The following is a 19,088-nucleotide window of genomic DNA, read 5'->3' on the forward strand; positions in this document are numbered from 1 at the left end:
GGTTCGGACGTACGTGTAAGTGATCTTTTCATCAGCGAAGTCAGATGGAATTCGTGCTTTATGACCCTATATAATTTCGTGGGGGTAACACCGGTAGAAGCGTGAACAGCCATATTAAAGGAAAATAATGCGAACTTCAGCCACTCATCCCAATGAGATATCTCGCAAAAAGTGTCTGAGATATTCCACGAAAGAATGGTGACTCCTTTCTAAAGATCCTAAAGATTGGAGATGATAAGCGGACGATTTGAATTTCTTTATTTTAGAAATCTTTGCAAGGTTTTCCACAATTTCCGTGAGAAAATTCGAAAGTTGGTCCGTTTGCATTGATTTGGGGCAACCAAATTTCGAACAATTTAAATTCACAAATGATTCCAATCTCCCCTGAATCTAATGCTTTCCTTTTAAGCTCTGCTCTGCTTTCTCTGTTTCCTTTTCTGCTAAATCGCTTCCTTGGCCCTTTGCTCCCATGCAATTCTGAGACATTCGCTCAACGGCACTTTGTATTTCTCATTTACCCATGGGAAACCCGAAGAGAAAAACTCTAGTTCAGGGAACAACTTCGGATAAAATCGTGGGCTGAGATTTGCAGCGATCACATACTGCACACCGCTTGCTTTTCGCGCTGCATCCAGGTTGTCACATGTCTTCTTCTCGGTCTTTCTTACTTTCTTTAGCTTGAGGACATTGTTCTCGGAGCTGCCAGTCTCCCGGTATTCGAAGGCGGATTGATCAGTAGGAAAATAGCGACCTTCTTCTTTTCATCTTGTAGTCTGGTCCTAAATGACTTTTCGAAACTTACGGTTTTTTACCGTTTTTAAATCCGCACTAGTTTAATACTTTTATTGCGCTGAACACACTTAGAACTCGGAAAATTAGGAATCACGTTGTAAACCCACTGTTTCAATATTCACAAACACAACACAACCACGAGTCCCAAAATTTATTCGCGTTCGCGATCACGATTCCGATTTCAGAGTATCTCATCCCTGTCACCAATTAATGTGACATCTTTTCCTTAGTTTAGGCGGGAAGGTCGGTAAATTTAAAACACCAGAAATTTGAATTTAAATGGATCACTTTTTATTTTGAAGGCAATCAAAAAGACAAAAGTACATTGAAAGAAAATATGGCCCTCTACTCGGCCGAAAGGTACATTTTTATCTAACGAGAGTTTTTGAGTACGGCGGAAATGATGCTCCTCGGACACCCCCAACTTTTCCTATCTTCGATTTGCATGACCAATGGGGTCCGAGTACGGGGCAGTAGGACCCCAAGGGAAGTACAAGTTGCGTGCGCATCTACTTCGCGTGGACTTGCAGGTTTTCGTTAGCTGGGGGTCCTCGCAAAGCAGTCCCAAATACTTAGCCCTGAGACGATACGCGAAGCCTTTGTATTTATGCTTTTCTCGAAAGTTCTTACCCTAATGTAAAACTTAACTAGATAGGAAAGAAACAACACAAAATTGTCAAATTGAGGAAGAAGGTACTAAAGATATAAACTACGAATTCTATTCTTCTAGTCCTATTTTCACGTCTAAAATTTTAACGAAGAAAGGTTCGTTTTCTGAAATTAGCAATTAATTGCCCCTCGGAATCGTCGACAAAATCTGCTCCTTAATCCTCGGCATTAGCTTTAGCTCACGAACTCTACTCACTCTTCATAATATCATAAAAATCTAACTTAATTCTTAGTCGCATACATTTTCTTAAAATACAATTTTATGCTCTCTCTCTCGGATCTCGCACGCATGATTCAAAATTTGCCCGCGTTATTTGGCTAGCTGAGATCTCCAGCAGGAGTCCGCATGCTCTTACAGATATAGATTTTAGTGAAAACATGCGTTCAGTGCCCCCGGTCACTATAGTAGATATAGTACCATATTTTATTCAATCTCACAGGTTTTACTTTGCAAAACAAGTAAAAGCTACCACGGGGTAGCTTTTACTTTCGGAAGCCTATTGTATCGGCGAGTCGAGCGTTGGCGGTACAGTCTTCTTCAACAAGACGCAAACTTTGCACGACGAAACCTGTGCAGTACCCACCATCGCGATAACTTAGGAAGATAAAGAGAGGCACTAGCAAGAAAGTCCCATTTCTTGCAGCCTTTTTATTTCTGCAATCCCGCTTGCCACTGTCGTGAAAGTGAAGTACCAGCAGTTTTATGGTACTTTTCTGCATTGGGTTAAAGCTACCACAGGTTGTTCTTGGCTGTTTATAGCGGCGACTAGACTAACAGACTCTGTTAGTCAGAAATCTGTTATTGGCTGCTGTCGTTATTATTGTTGTTATTGGCCGCTTAGCCTATATAACAATTTTTTAAATAATTTTCTAACGTCAGTCTTCAAAGGTAGGTAATTCAGTTTACGAAGCATCGTCAGTCAAGTCTGTCGTATGAGTAAATTTTAAAATGGAATTTCTGAAAAGTTTTCGGGATTTCAACAGAGCTAGCAGTAACCGGTCTAATAAATTTCCTTGTTTGTTGGGGGCTTCTACAAAAAACTCGGTTTTGCGATAAGCGTGGAAAAAAGTCTAATTTCAACAAAAATGGGAACAATAAAGTCCTCATGTCCTGGCGGACCAACGGAACCGAATAGAGCCTCTACAAAGTACCCGTAAAGACCCCTTTGGGACCGCATTCGGTTCCTTTTTAAAAAACTAAAAAAAACATCAAAATAAACTTTTAAATTGTTAAAATTCGGATTCTACGTTAAAATTTGCATCAGAAACTCACGGAGTAATCGCAATACTTTTTCTTGCATGGTTAAAATTTAAAAAAAAATACCTGGCATTTACATGGTCCGAAGGCGATTTCAAGTGCATCTTCTTTTAGTAGCAGTTAATAAGCGTTCCGTCAGTAACTTTAAGAATTTTGTATGGATGCTAGCGCCACGCAGTGGAAATCTCAGACAACAACGCTGCGATGCCAGTAAGAGACAATTTTATTTTTAAACTTCGCGCGCAACATACTACTTGCGCTATTATGGATGCGCTTAAAGTCACCTTCAGCAGAAATTAATGACATTTTTTAAAATTTTTAACGCTGCAAAAAAAAGTATTGCGATTACCCCGTGAGATTCTAATAGAAAATTTAACGTAAAACCCGAACTTCAACAGGTTAATAGTTAATCTTGCTGATTTTTTTAGTTTTTCAAAAAGGAACCGAATAAGGACACAATGGAGTCTTTACGGGTACTTTGTAGCGGCTTCATTCGGTTCCTTCGGTCCGCCAGGGATACCAATGTGGCAAACGGGATTGCAGACATGGGCGCACAAACCATGTATGAAAAGTAGGGGTTGCTAACACAAATTTACCCAAGAGGTTGGGTGGGTGGGGTGCGGGTTTGAGTGAAATAGACTCGAAAATGTAGATTTTACTGGAAATAATAATAAACAATTCATAATTTCAAGTAAAAATAAAGAAAAAGTGTTTTTTCTATAAGAAAATAGCCCGTCGCTACCCTGGTAGAGCAGCGAGTGTGCGCCCCTGATTCCAGAAATAAGAAGGCTGCAAGAAATGGAACTTTCTTCCTAGTGCCTCTCTTTATCTTCCTAAGTTATCGCGATCGTGGGTACTGCGCAGGGTTCGCCGTGACAAACCTTGCGTTTTGTTGAAGAAGACTGTACCGCCAACGCTCGACTCGCCGAAACAATAAGCCCCCTGAAAGCAGGGTTAAGGGGCTGGATGCGAACCCTGTGTTAGCTTTTACTCTTTGATTCTGAGTATGTTTAGTGTAACAATGCGGTATTTTTAGTTTTAAATTAGTATTTTTTGTTATAACTTATTACTTTCTATGAGTACAAACATAAACATTAAGTAATATTTCTGTAAAGCATGGAATTTGTTTCAATTTACATTATCAAATTTCACTGCTGATGTAAAATTAACAAACTCAAGTGATATCATTAAAAAGTTGTAAGACTGCATTCTTCTTTCTTACTTTAATGTAAATAAGTAGTATTTTTACGAAAATCTACGAAAAATTATATTTTCCTATGACAAATTACGAAAAACGTACGACTCGAAAAACATTACGAAAATACAAGATTTTCTTTAATATATTTCATTGAAAACTTGTTCATTTTTTGTAGAAAATGAATCTTCTTAATCACGACAAATTAATAGAAATTTGTCAGAATAGAGTAGAGATATTTGAAATTGGTATTTTGTAAATTTTTTGTATTTAACAAATTTTTTAATTTTCTTAGTTTTTTAAGTCATACATTTTCGTAATTTGTCATAGAAAAATATAATTTTTGTAGATTTACATAAAAATAACATTTATTTACAGTAAAGTGAGAAAAAAGAATGCAATGTTACAACTTTTTAAGGATATCACTTGAGTGTTTTTATTCTGCGAGCAGCTCGCTCTCGCCTGAGACTGCCATCGCATTTTACATCAGCAATGGAATTTAATAACGTAAATTTAAACGAATGCCATACTTCACAAGAAATACTCGTAGAAAGGAATGAGTTATAACTAAAAATACTGTATTGATACACTAACCTCACTTAGAAGCAGGCAAATACCATTGTAGTGCTTGCACTTCACTTTCATAAATATCTTCATAAAACTTATAACCTTCCAAACATTTACATGCGTTTACTTGCTTTGCAGTATAAAAACTGTGAGATTAAATAAAATATGACGGTATATCCACTATACTCACCGAGGGCACTGAACTGATATTTACACTAAAATCTATATCTCTAAGAGCATACGGATCAAAGTTTTCAATTTTTTCCAATTTTTTTATGTATTGGGTCTTGGCATCTCCCGACAATTTTTCAAAATATTCACTCTGCATTTAAAAAAAAACAAAAATTAAAAAAAAAATTATGGCTACACATGCACCAGTATCGTGAAGGTTTGGTTCTTTGAGTGGGAAAATACTCCCTAAGTTTTTTCAGATTAAACAAAAATTGTTCAGAAGATAAAAGAATCAAATTTATGTAAAAAGTGAGATTTCGTTCTCATTATTATCAATGTCAAACCTTGAAATGAGAATGCGTGTTATTCATGTAGATAGAAATAGAGAAAGGGAAGCTTTCAGTGCAATAAAATAAAACTGTAATACTCAAATTAAATGATTAAACTATCAATATCATTTCACCCTAAACCTAAACAAAGAAAATCTAGCATTAATATTTTTATGAAGTTCCAATATTTTCATGTATCATTTTAGTTTTTTTGCAGGCAATATTGATGAAGTTTTACTTTTTTCAGCATCATTTCTTTCTAAGATATATCAATATGCTAAATATAATAATAATAACAATAATAATAATAATAATACGAGCCTCGGTGGCTCAGTTGGTTAGACACTTGGACTTCACCTCAGAGGTCCGGGGTTCGATCCCTGAGCCGGTGCCTCTGGAAATTTTTCAATGTACCTTTACCGAGGTTCTGGTGGTTCGGAACCCACCTTAAGCTGTAGGTCCCCCAATCGTGTACCTGACTGCAACCCAGTCCGTCAATGATGGGGTAAAAACCAGGCTTTGTCCAATATGTCTAGACAGACTGCTCTCATCACATCACTTGATTTCATCATAAAAAGGCGTCCGTGACTGATGATATATACCGGGAGAGCCCCGTGCAAAAATGATCAAATAAAAATCCAACTCTAACCAAAAATGCCTTCGACATATTGGGCAGTATAAGCCTGTGACAACATTTCGCCACAGAAATGTTTTTTTTTAATAATAATACGAAAAATTTTGAATATTGATAGTTGAAATTCGTCCTATGATTTTTTTAACATTGTTGAATAATAAGGTGTATTTTTTGTGACATGCACTTCTGCTGGTTCAACTCAAATATAATAACCTATGTTACTTTTAATTTTTCATTTTAATTCAATCTAGACAAGTACATCAGCTTGTAAGGTTCAAAAAATAAATTTTTTCAAAAGTTGTCCTAAACGAAATGTCAAGTTCATTAGCCAGCCATTTTGGATCAAAAGTCAAAAAGTGTCCGCATTTTGAATATTTTAGAAACCATTTTGTTCAAAATCAAACAATAGTTTTCAAGATGTTAAACAATTTATCCTGCTGACTTTTTCCATAAAACCAAAAACATTTTTTCATAGAGTGCCTATTAATCACCCTGTATATACAGGTTGATTTTTTTAACTTAAAACTTTCAAATATCTCGAAAAATAGGCACTCTATGAAAAAATGTTATGAATCAAAAGTTTATATCAAAAGTTATAAAGAATTAATTGTTCAATAAAATGTATTAGTATTTCGTAGAAAATAAAATAAATTTGTTATAAACAGAAAAAAAACATTTATTTGATATTTTTAACATTTACATTGATATATTTGTACTTTTTGTGAGGTACGTATTGAGTAAATTAACCAGAAAAAAGTTTACAATCTTAGGTTAACGGAATTCAAGTGATTTTACAAAAAAAATAATATAAACATAGAGTATGATATTTTTTTGCAGTTTTATTGGAAAAATTTTGACATTTTTATTAGTTTTATTTTTGATCACAGATATCTTCCGAAGAGAATGTGCCACTGCGTCTTCAGGTTTGTAACCTGAATTTACAGTTTCTTACTGCGGAAAGGTTGATTACAAAATTTTACTCGTGCATTTAGCGAGGAATTTCGTCAATGGAATTTTAAAAATAAACTTCCTAATTTTTATAAATTGGTAAATACATTTTGTTTCTCATAGCAAATGCATTCATGATTTTTTAATTGTTTAAAATTAATAATAAAACTACTTTCAATTAAAATATTAGGGGTCCTCTGACGGAGTGTGTCTTTCACTATAAAAATATAAGTACCATGTAGATCAATCAACTGTTCATGGGTAAAATGGTTGTACCTCTTTAAAAACGTGTAGTGCAAAAAAGATAAGGTCTAACGACTTTAATTTCGAATAGGAGATTAGCTTCCGAAAATAGCGCAAGTAAAAATACTGAGAACCCAGAGGAAAAATTCTCATTATACCATTTTCATGTAAATACATGGAAATGTAGGCCTTTTAACACAAAATGACCCCGTTTGACACCTATAGAGAAAAAATACTCACTGACCTCATTATTTACATGGAAATGTGTCTGATGTGTTAGATGCAAGAAAAAGTGAAAACTTTGAGAAAAATACTCATCGAGACGTTGCTATGCAAAAACATGAAACCTACCTCCCTACCTACCTATCGACCTACCTACCAGCTACCTGCTTACCTACCTAATTACCTACCATGAGGTATTTTCAAAGTGGAAATACATTACTGACACAGTAATGGACCAGTAAAGACTACCGGATGCCCAGTACTGGACATCTGGTGGTAATGCTCCGCAGCACTGGCGTGGTTCTCTACATTAGTATTGGTTCTTTACTGACAAACCGCTGTCGTACGAAAATTCTAGAGTTAATTTTAAAAAATCATTCCATTGTGTTTACGACCATTTATTCATCATCATAGGAATCCATATGGTCGGAATATTATTTATAATAAAAACAGTTACCGGGTTTCGGATCTACACCTGAAGCTGAACATATCGCCTAGCATTTGGGAGCTCAAAAAAGAAAAAAATAATTTTTTAATTCTTCTTCCTCATTATTTTTTTAATTATACAACATCATATAGATGTAAAATAAATTAACTGTCAATGGGAACATAAATAAAATAATTTTTAAATAGATAATTTAAATCGGATAAAATTTGTCCGGCAAAAGTTTCGTGCACCCTGAAGACACGGAGTGACCCAAGGATGACCGCCTTCTGCATTATTCGCGCAAGTGTTTTACCATATCGTTAAAATGCAGGGATGCTTTTCAGGCTACTAACCAATGAAAGCTTGGCACGTCCAAGAATGCCGATGATAAAGACGATTAGTTTAACAGAATTTACCAGGTACAATCGTTGCAACTCCCATCTAACTTCTAACTCCCTTCTTTCTTTTCATTCCCCTTGGCTATGATGTTTTTGTCAACTGGAGCCGAAAATTCGATAACGAACATTGTCCGCTTATCGAAGTCGAAAAGTACCATGTCAGACCTCGAGTGTGCAACAGAAACAATTGTCGAGAATATAAAGTTCCAGTATATGCGGTACTTCTCATTCTCGACAATTGACTCTATTTCCCTAGGAGCACTTAGAGGAGCGATATTAATGTTAATGCCGTAAGAGTGACATAGATTGTAATAAAGCACTCTCAGTCCCGCATTATGCCTTTGGATGTAGGATGTTCCCGCATGAGTTGGACAACTAGATAGTATGTGCGCTAAATACTCGGGGTGTGCATGGCACGCCCTGTAGCTATCATAAGAAATGTCTTGGCTCAAAATGTGGCGACGGTATGTTAATGTGGAAATGACACCGTCTTGACATACTAAAATGAAACCCTCCGTGCATCCTCTTATCGAGGAGCTGTTGACGGAAGTTTTTCTTTTGTGCTTTCTTAATCCGGGCTTTCAGGAGTGAGTACTCGAGATAGGTAAGATTTAATGCATTTTGCTCACCCCTAATACTCAAGTTAAGTTCGAGTGTTTCAGCAGCCTCCTCCGCTGCTTTGTACAGAAACGCTCCTTTGCCCACTTCGTCGTGCTTCCTGACCATTTTAAGAAGACGGTCTCTCCCATTAGCGACTCTATGTGCTGTACCCAGAATAACCCTGTTGTGAAGGCATTCAAGATTAAATATTCCGCGACCACCTTGCGGCGTGAGATGTAGAGTTGCGGAACAAAAGACTTAAGATGCATGCTTTTGTTCATGTGCATAACTTTTCGTGTCCCGACATCAAAGGATCTGAGTTCGTTCTTCGTCCATGGAAACACTCCAAATGAATAGAGTAGTACCGGGACGGCAAGGATGTTCGTTGCAGATACTTTGTTCCTCGCCGACAGTTCGGATGGCCAAATCAGCCGGATAAGACGTTTGTATCTGCTTCGGAGAGTATCCTTTATAGATGTCACATTCCATTCCTATTTCCTTAGTATATGGTTAGACAATCCCTAGAGCTAGATGTAGTTGCTCTTTGTTTTTAGCATAAATCTTAAGATCGTCCATATAAAATACATGATTAACCTTGTAATTTCGATCTACAGATTTGCTGTAAAGTACCCGTCGTAATGGCGAAGTGCTAGAGATAGTGGCAACAATGTAAGGCAAAAGACGAGTGGATTTTCTCTGACCCACCTCTCTCCGTTCTAGACTTCTCTTAGTATCAGACAATATCCGTATTCGCTCAACAATATGCTGCCTGATGGTCAGCAGCTTTGACTTGTTGAGTGTGTGATAACGGGTCCGGAGTTCGCGCGCGAACTTTCGAACCTTGGCGATAAAATTCCTGCCAGATGTGATGTAGTCAATCAAACACTGAATGCGGGACGCGTACTGTCCTGTCCAGCCTATCTTTATGGCGAATTAATGCATTCGTCTTTTGGTCTTATGATCAACCGTTGGTTTTGTTTTACGGTTCGCATCGGCCAAAGCTCTCGCTGCATTATACACACGACAATTGATAGCCCAGAGTTCGGATTCTGCTCCGGGTGTTTCTCGCACCGCAGAGCATGCAGTCGTGCCATGCAACCACGTTCAGATGCCACACTTGCATCGTAGCACTCTAGCAAGTCGCAATTCAGTTGCTCCGTCCACCTAAAGGTCTTGAGATTCCGCCGATCCATCGCATTGAATCCATCTTCATTGGCTCCACCAGCTCTAGAGTGGTCGGCATTGTTGGCGAACTATTGTCGGAGCCCTGCGCATTCTGATGTTTTGAACCGCAATTACTACAACTATGTTTGGTGTTGTAATTGTTGTTCCCACGAGAAGCTAGGGAAAGGGGTTCGTAGATCCTTGTAGAGCCTAGTCTGTTCAGACTAGACTATATATAGCGCATTTTGCACTACTGACCCGACGAGAAATAAATAAATATCCATAGTCATTTCGAATCGGAAGTTGAATCGAAAAACTAAAGGCGTCGAATGCCGAATTCGAATCGGCTTTCTTTCTTTTCGAAGTGCACCCGTCGAATGTCGATTCGAAACACTTTCGAACTCCCTACTTAGAATCGGTTTTATTTGATTCGAACTGAGGGATTTCGAATATCGATTCGAAAGACTTTCAAACTGATTAGTTCAATTCGGATTTTTGTTGACTTAAACTCAGCTACGTCAATTCGGAAAAAAACCGATTCGAATTGAATAATGCACAGGTCTAGTAAGCATGTTTACAACCAGCGGCGTATCCAGGATTTTCTTTCGGAAGGGGGGGGGGTCGATTTTTTTCGGAGGGGATTTAGGGGTTTTGTATAGACAGATTAGGGGAAAAGGGAATTGAATAATAAAAATAATTAGTTTCCGGGCGGGGGGGGGGGGAGCCCTTAAGCTTACAATGCGCGCATCGATATAAACCCTAGCGGAACGAAGGAACCTCTACAAAGTACCCTTAAGGACCCCAGTGAGTCCCCCTTCGATTCCTTCTTAAGGCCATGTGACGAGGGGGTCACGTGACCAAACCTGGTCCTCAATTTTTCTTTCCCAACTTACGTCTAAACGAAATGAAGTATCACTCTGAAAGTTTGGGAAATGAAAGAGCAGATAATAAAGTCCATGTCTCTGCTTTGTTCCCGTGCAAGTTTTGAAAAAAAAATTTCGAAGAAAATACAAGTGCAAGTTTCATTCCCAACTTACGTCCACACGAAATGAGATATCGTGTTAAAAATTTGGCACGCTAAATATAAGGCATGCAGAAATGTGTCTCTAGTCCTAAATGATTAGAATTGTGAAAAAAAAGGTTTTTTTTTTAATCACTATTTTAGAGCAATACCGACGGATCCACTGCAATCAATTTTCAAAGTTGTCAATGGGCTAGTTATGAGGTTTATATTGATCAAAGTGGGACAAAACAAGAAAAATCGCTCACGAAAGTTATGCACAAATAATGCAAAAATTAATGTTTGCACTTGAAATGCAAATAAACAAATTTGGTCCATATCAGCTGTGTCAAAGCAGCACTATCGCAGCGTGTAGACAACTTTGAACTTCGACGGCCCTGTGGGTAAAACACATTGCATGATTATCGACAGAGAAAGCAAGAAGTCAAACTTCTGCTGTAAAGTCTAAATGCGTCCGTCGATAATGATTATTTTCATAAATAAACTTTTTTCTTCCCCTAAATCTTTGCAAGGCCAGAAACGTCAGATGGCCCTAAAAATTTTTTTTAAAAACCCAGCAAGATCAACTTTTAAATGTTTGAAATTCGGATTCTACGTTAAAATTTACATTAGAAACTCACGGAGTAATCGCAATACTTTTTCTTGCAGCATTCAAATCTAAAAAAAAATAAAATACCTGTCATTTACATGGGCCGAAGGCGTCTTCAAGTGCATCTTCTTTTAGTAGCAATTAATAAGCGTTCCGTCGATAACTTTAAGAACTTTGTGGATGCTAGCGCTTGAAATCACCTTCAGCAGAAGTTTTTGACATTTTTAAAATTTTTTAACGCAGAAAAAAAGTATTGCAATTACTCCACGAGTTTCGAATGGAAATTTTAGCATAGAATCCGAATTTCAACAATTTAAAAGTTGATCTTGCTTTTTTTCAGTTTTGTAAGAAGCAACCGAAGGGGGACTCAGTGGATTCTTTAAGGGTACTTTTTAGAGGCTCCTTTCGGTTCCTTCGGTCCACCAGTAGAGACCCATCCTGTCTCACCTCGCAGAGGGTTGAGTAAGAAGTCCCTTCGTCTTCTTTGTTTTTGGGCTTTTGGTTCAATCAAAAAGCTATGACATATACCAAAAATTTCCATCGATACCGATACCGGAATAAATATATGAGGTGCATTAGGTATTAGGTTAACGTGATCTTCACAAGAAAATATAACCGAAAGCAGAGAGTTTTACATTGTACTATTTCCAATCACTTTATTCTTCGTGCGCCTTTTGGGACACATATAAATAATTTCAAAGGTGTTTTGGCACCCAGGCACAACACACCAGCGATGAGTATGATATTACTGAAATGCCCTCGGCATTTATGTGATGCAGGGACCGCGAAGCCGAGAGGCGATACGTAGTCAAGCATGACAAGCAGTACTCTCAGCGCGTTAATTGCGTCAGCTGTTAGCATGCCTACAAATCCAACAGAAATGGTTCACGAAGCCCTTACTTTTTACGTTTGGAGTCCCTGGACTTAAAATCAAGGTCACTGCAAGCCATACCCAAAACAGTTCTTAATTCCAGGTACATTTATCACGTCTTTGAGTACATCAAGTTGAGAAAAAACTGTTTTCGTTGATGACATTATTTAATATATAGTTCAATATTTCTATATTAGCCGAAATCCCATGTTGAACACAATTTTTTTGAATAAATTCATTAAGGGCATGTGACACACTCAGATCCCTCTATTACGGACCTCACATTTTCAGTTAATTGAATTTTTTTAACTTAAGGACATGTGACACAGCCAAATACCTATATTACCGACCTTTCTTTATCAGTTAACTGAATATGTTTTTGAATCGAAGAACTTTATTTATAAATAAAATATCGAGCTGAAACTTTGGAAAATGTATTAGAGTACAATAAAGTACGCTTAGGTACTTCATTTGGGTAGGAACTACACTGAAAATGATTTAATGTTTTTCCTGAATCTCGACATTTTTTGAACGTTAACTTTTTTTATGCATCAAATATCGTTCTCAAACTTTGAGAAATGCAAGAGCCGAAAGAAAACTACGTTAAAGTACTATCAGTTTAATAATAAAAGAGGTAAACAAATTTTTCAACTCAATCTTATCCGGCACACAACGGACTCGGCTATTAATTCCATCGGCATCAGCCGGTACCCTAGCGGTTGTGAGTCTTTTGTTGTGTGTCAGATAAGATTTATTTGAAATACTTTTTTTACATCTTTTATTATTAAATTTTGTACTTTAATGTAGTTTTCTTTCGGGTCTTGCATTACTCAAATTTTGAGACCGATATTCAATGTATAAAAAAAGTTTGAACGTTCAAATGTCGGGGTACAGAAAAAAGACGAAATAATTTTCAGTGAAGTACCTACCCAAATGAAGTACCTAAGCGTACTTTATTGTACTCTAATACATTTTCCAAAGTTTCAGCTCGATATTTTATTTACAAACAAATTTCTTAGGTTTAAAAAAATATTCAGTGAACTGATCAATTGTGTTCGGTAATATAGGTATTTGGCTGGGTTACATGCCCTTAAGAACTTTTTTGTAAATAAAATATTGGACTGAAACTTTGAAAAATGTATCAGAAGACCATAAATTATTTGCAAAGAAATTCACTGAAACAATTTTTTGACATAACCTGGAAATTTTTTGAACCTATGAACTTTTCTTATATTAAAAAATATCTGTGAGATGTAAAACAAACGTACATAAACGTAATTTACTGTCGACCCTTTGCTTTTCTCGAAGTTTGAGGCCGATATTTTACTTATAAAAAAAGTTCTTAGGTTAAAAAAATGTCAAGGTACAAAGAAGATATGACAAAAATGGTGCCAGTTTTAATTTCTTTAAAAATAATTTTTAGCGAAGTTTCTACTCAAACGAAGTACACAAACGTAGTAGTAAGGTCGGTAATATACGTGTCACATGCCCTTAAGCGTGAATTCTTTAATATCAATAAAATATTTAATATCAATATTTAATATTTAATATCAATAAAAGTATATTTACCACTGGAATTATGACAGTATTATTGATACGGACTGGGTGTCCATCCAATTCTGGATCTTGGTCAGGGAAGAACTCTTCGTACGCAATCTCTAATCCGAATGCCATTACGAATAAAACACCCATCACAGTAAATGCCATATATTCGAAAAAGTATCTGTGATTATTGTGTCCCACACAATTATTCAACCAGGCTAAAGTAGCATTAAGGAAATATAAAATGTTCAAATAATGCGATACAAATACTGAGGAAATAAAATCGATTATTCTAATAAGGATACGACAATGATGATCCATCTTGAGAACACACTTGTTGCAAACAGAACAATGATGCGTTCTAGGTGGCTTTGGTTTGATACATTTTTTACAAATGCTCACAGCCTCTGGGATTAAACCACCTTGAGGTGGATATCCTGCCATTACGTTTACACCCATGTAGTAATGGAAACATACATTTATCAATAACCAATTTCCTATTATCAGAAGAATTCCTGTAGTCGCATGACTTTTGTTCCACCAATATGGTAGCCCAATCCAATATGCTATGAATATTATAAACACCTTCAAAAGACTGACTATGGCTACGAATACCTATCAGAAGAAAAGTTTATATTTAGTCAAATATAAATTTTGCAGAACTGAAGCGAGATTCCAACCTCAAGTGCACACACACAAGTTTTATTTAATCGATTTTACATTCACAAATTTAGAATCTTAGGTACTCGGCAATTTGTACATGTCTAAATTATGCTTCTTTCAAAATTTAACAGTTTTAAAAAATAATGTTAACGTTATTTGACTGCTTCAAAATTCGTAGGCTTTCAACTTCGCTTTATTTTAATATATACTATGTTGAACAGATTTTTTTAGAGATATACAATCAACCGGGGCAATTGTGTATCAAACAGATTTTAACTTCTTTGTTGGCCATAGTGAACTTTTGGAAATTTTGCACTAGGTCAAAATGTATCGTAAATTTTGCACTAGGTCAAAATGTATCGTTAAGTTTGCAATATATTCAAATAAAAGTGTAAAGCTTTTAAATTTCACCAAAAAGTCTGAAAAAAAATAAAAAAAGTGGAAACTATGAAATCACATAAGTAAAAAAATTCAGGAACTTCTACTTGGATCTTTTAAAATCGAAAATGAAAAATATTTGAAGTGGGCGTAAAGCGAACTCTGAGAAAAAAGGGTACGCACTGGGTTAACCGTTTACTTGCTACTTTTTTGTATTATTTGAACAATTAAGATGCCTTATTTCCCGGGGGAAATTATGAATCAAATTAAACAAATTAATTGGATAAGAATTTTGTTTAATAAATATTTGAAACATGAAAGGAAAAAACAGAAAAAATGAGTTATAGATCGGTGCAACTTATCTTCAAAAATATAACATTTGTTCTAAATTGAATGATCTTGTCCATTTTTACAAGTATGAATACGTCTTTTGAATTTGACTCTCATTCCCGTAACCTACAAACATTTTTTTTTTCTAAACATACCTAGGTATTCCTCAAAAGAATGGAAAATTAGAATTATTTTCATTATCATACTCTGTAATGCCCAAGCAAAGATTTACATCTGATATGTACGGACTTTGATTTTTAATAACTTTAAGAGATTTTTTAAATTTAAATTACAATTGCAGGGTATCTTCAAAAGACACTTATAACAATTAGACATGACAAATAACAATCCCGGTTGAAGGCAATATAATTTCTGATACTTACTGGACCAAGAGAAGTTGTAAAGTTTTCAACGAACCAGAAAATAGGTTCCAGACAAATATCGCACACATAACTCCAACTCAAAAATTCGTTATAAAAAAGAGATTTAATGATAATTTGAAGACGCATACATTTTTGTCCAATGTTGAACCTAAAATATGAAAGTAAATTGTTTTAAGGATCAGTTATAACATCCTCAACAACTATACTTTTTATATTTATGTGTCATAACCAATTGAAGAGAGATGTTTTTTTCAAAAACCACTTTATCCTAGCCATCTTAAATTGTTTGAAAAATAAAAAGCACTTGTTTAAATAATTTGGCATTATTTCAAAATGTCATATCATCAGCAGTTTTATTGGATTATGAATAAACCTATGAGGTGACTGTCAGGAACAAGTTCTATCCTCTAGCAGCATTTTGACGTTTGCTTAGGGAAGACAGGGCAGGGATGGGAAAGTGAAATACCTTAGGTTCTTTATGTAGTTATTGACGTTAAATTACTAGGTATTGTACGTATCTAGTTCCTTAGGGTGGCGACCAGCCCTATCCGACTCTAAGAAAAATGGCCGGTCCTTATTGCTAAGAGATTCTATGTGTGAAATTTTGCCGTATGGCGGCGCTTCTCGCACCTGGCCCTACTTAAACATGAAATCCAATGGGGAAAGTATAAAAAACCATAAAAACATGAGTTCAATTTTTCGAAAATAATTAAATAAGAAAAAAGTACCAGTATAATTATTTGATTAATTATAGGGAAAATGATAGTAAAATAATTATGTAAATTAATAATATTGTAATATTTAAATAATTATTGCAAAAAGTAGAAGAAACCAATAGCTTTTAATTTTCTTCACCCACTCAATTTTGATACTTATATTTACTCAAATCAACCGCTTTGAATTTTTGTACTCCTGTAAACATTTAAGGCTTCCCTTTTATAAAATATTATATAAATATTATTGTTGTTAAGAAAATATCCAATTTAGCGGCATGTTAAAGTAGGGACACGGTCGAGAAGCACCGCCATGCGGCGATATTTCGCACATAGACACTCATAGCAATTAGGTCCGAATAGGGCTGGTGGCTTCCCATGATTGCAGAATTGCGTTGCGTTTTGCGTCAATTCACTAGACATTTCAGCTTATAATATTCTCCTAGTTATTCAGAGAAAGACTGTGATTGGCTGAAATGTCTAGTGATTTGACATATCACTCCCATCAAAGATATTAGGTCCTAGATACGACATGAGATTAGTTGCACCACATACCAGTAAGTAACGCCGCAGGCAAGTTTGTGGTCTTGCATATATATTGCTTTTAGTTCGGCCGCATACTTGTAGAGGCGCGACAGGCTACCATATATTCGGTCGCGCCAAATTATAGTGCATTTGAAATACAAAATGGTAATAAACTAATTTTACTTTATAAGTCATTGCAAAAATCATTTTAATTGAGTAGAAAAATCTAAAGATTCAGCTAACTTTTATTTGAATTCAAAAATACTCAAAAAATTGAAACACAACCAAAAATTGGACCGTGTCGTGGGACACGCGGTTAGAACGAAGTTCCTTTCGGTGCGAGATGGATCGCGGTAGAGAGAGAAAGAGTTGAGAGAAGGAGAGGAGTCACGTGGTGGGGATCCGTGTGACGACCGTGTTTTGCTCGCTTTCGCGTGACGTTTCAAATTTTCAGGCTAGCTCTCCAACGCAAACCCGCGATAAAGAACTTCGTTCAAAAAATGTCTGGTTAAATCAACCGGAATTGTGCTTAAATATACCCTTTCTGTTTTTTTCTGATTAAAGTAATAAAACTTCTTAAAAGCTAGCTATAATTTCCTTATAGACCTGCAAAAATGTCTTCTGAAATGTTGAATTTTTTAAATATTTGTGAATTTAGTGGTATATGAGTTTTTTCACAGCTGTAAAGTCTAAGAAGCATTTTTTAATGTCAAATGAAATTGTAACTTGCTTCTACAGTTTAGCTAAGGTCATGTTATAAATATGAAACATTTTTTCAAATTGAAATAAGTAGTAACTCAAACTTACAAAAATGTCATTTTCCCTCATACTCCAAAAATCTAACTTTAAGAAAAAATATAAGTTTGCTTGAATCTTTTTTATTAGCATTTAATAACAAAACTCGACATAAAAATTACCATAATTTTTCTACAAATATCTCAAATCTTTAATTTGATATAATTCAACATTTTTGACCTCGTTTCGACACCCAAGGGCGAGGGCCATTTTTGATAGTAAAGCCATTAAAGTATTATATTTCTACACTTGTGATAACAAGTGGTATCTTTGTACGTTTAAATATTAGCTATTTCCGTTCTTCTAGGATTTCGTTATTTTGGTCCATCACAGGCTTTACGTTTAGCAACATTAATTTAGTGTTTTTGTTGTTTTAATATCTAAGGTAATTACATTTTTCAAACCGCAATAATGAAAAATAATATAAAACAATGCTAGAAATGCACAGAACTATTATTTACTTTAACAGCCTATATTTTTTCATGAATTTGACGCCGTTTTTATTTTATCTTATTTGTAATAAATATATAGACTACCTTAATTTTTTATTTAGTCTCATTGAATTATTTCCTTTACATCTTTATTTTGTATTTTTTGAGAAAAATAAGTTGAAACTTCAAAATTTTCTCCACGGGTCATGTTTTGAAAAATATATTTTTCAGCTGATCGATTAAATTTAGGCGGTAGCACGTCGTGTATTTTACTTTTTTAACTGTTTACATATTTAATTCAGTTCAAAATGTTTCATTTTGCAAAAATAATTATTTTAAATGCTTTCCTATAATAAAAAACTTGTTTGTTTACAATTTTTCGCAATCAAATTTATTTTCTAATAATATAAATATTTCATTAACTTTCATTTTCTTGTATAACATGTTAAAGGCTTATGCGTCATAAATTAATGATCTCATTAACAAAAAAAGATTTATTGAGAAAAAGAACGACAATCATGCAAAAACCGCACTTTTTTAATTGAAAAATGCATAAAAAATTCTTATTTCTTGCATAATTACAAAAAAATTGGAAGGAATTTCATATTTGAATAAAATTATGAATCGAACCAAAAAATACATTATCTGGCACTTTGTTGTTAGACTCATTTTTTAAAAAATTGCATACTCCTTTTCAAAGATCTTTATTAAAAACCAAAGTTTGAGTCCGCTCTTTTCTTACAACTTTCTTCTGACTGCAATTCATAACACAGTAGACAACGAGACATAATGTAAAAATTACAATTGAAAATGGCAAGTCAAAACTATCATCTAGGTAAAAGAAGTTCAACTAAATATTTCTTTCTGACAATATTAAAATTTTCATTTTAATACTGAGTCTATCAAAATAAAAAGGAATATACTAGGCAGTCTGATAAGTACCTGATAATTCTAAGAGATGGCATTAGTATTCACTAATGTGAACCATTTTCGTCGAGCTTGATCCTTCAAATGACGCCTGTCAAAACTTCAGACATTTATGTTTACGCATTTACAAGTTACAGCACTGAGAAGCGACTAACCTCCGAGTTTTTTTATTATGGAAAATCTGAGTTTCGAGTTTTGATAAAACACTACTATCTTCGCAAGAAAACGATATCCGAGACCAAGGCCAAGCTGGATAAGCATTACCCGGACTCTGCACCGTCGATTGGAACGATTCATAAGTGG

The 19,088-nt window shown here is 35.1% G+C and overlaps 1 protein-coding gene across 5 annotated transcripts in view; it reads right to left on the reverse strand.

Annotated features, from left to right (window-relative positions):
* LOC117168496 (palmitoyltransferase ZDHHC16) overlaps window positions 1–15,821 on the reverse strand; it is an 86,900-nt gene extending 71,079 nt beyond the window's left edge. For 4 of the 5 annotated variants that reach the window (XR_004466495.1, XM_033354202.1, XM_033354203.1 and 1 more), the window contains exons 1-4: window positions 15,624–15,821; window positions 15,395–15,542; window positions 13,946–14,255; window positions 13,668–13,858 (exon numbers count right to left, since the gene is read on the reverse strand). Coding sequence is in view for 4 of the 5 variants with exons in the window: in XM_033354202.1 (XP_033210093.1) it covers window positions 13,668–13,858; window positions 13,946–14,255; window positions 15,395–15,542; window positions 15,624–15,718 (744 nt within the window). In the remaining variant the exon portion in view is untranslated. The remainder of the gene's footprint in view (window positions 1–13,667; window positions 13,859–13,945; window positions 14,256–15,394; window positions 15,543–15,623) is intronic. The other variant, XM_033354204.1, reaches the window with a different exon arrangement.
* Window positions 15,822–19,088: the final 3,267 nt, after the last annotated feature.

The sequence above is a fragment of the Belonocnema kinseyi genome, chromosome 2 (assembly GCF_010883055.1).
Source record: "Belonocnema kinseyi isolate 2016_QV_RU_SX_M_011 chromosome 2, B_treatae_v1, whole genome shotgun sequence".
NCBI classification, from domain to species: domain Eukaryota; kingdom Metazoa; phylum Arthropoda; class Insecta; order Hymenoptera; family Cynipidae; genus Belonocnema; species Belonocnema kinseyi.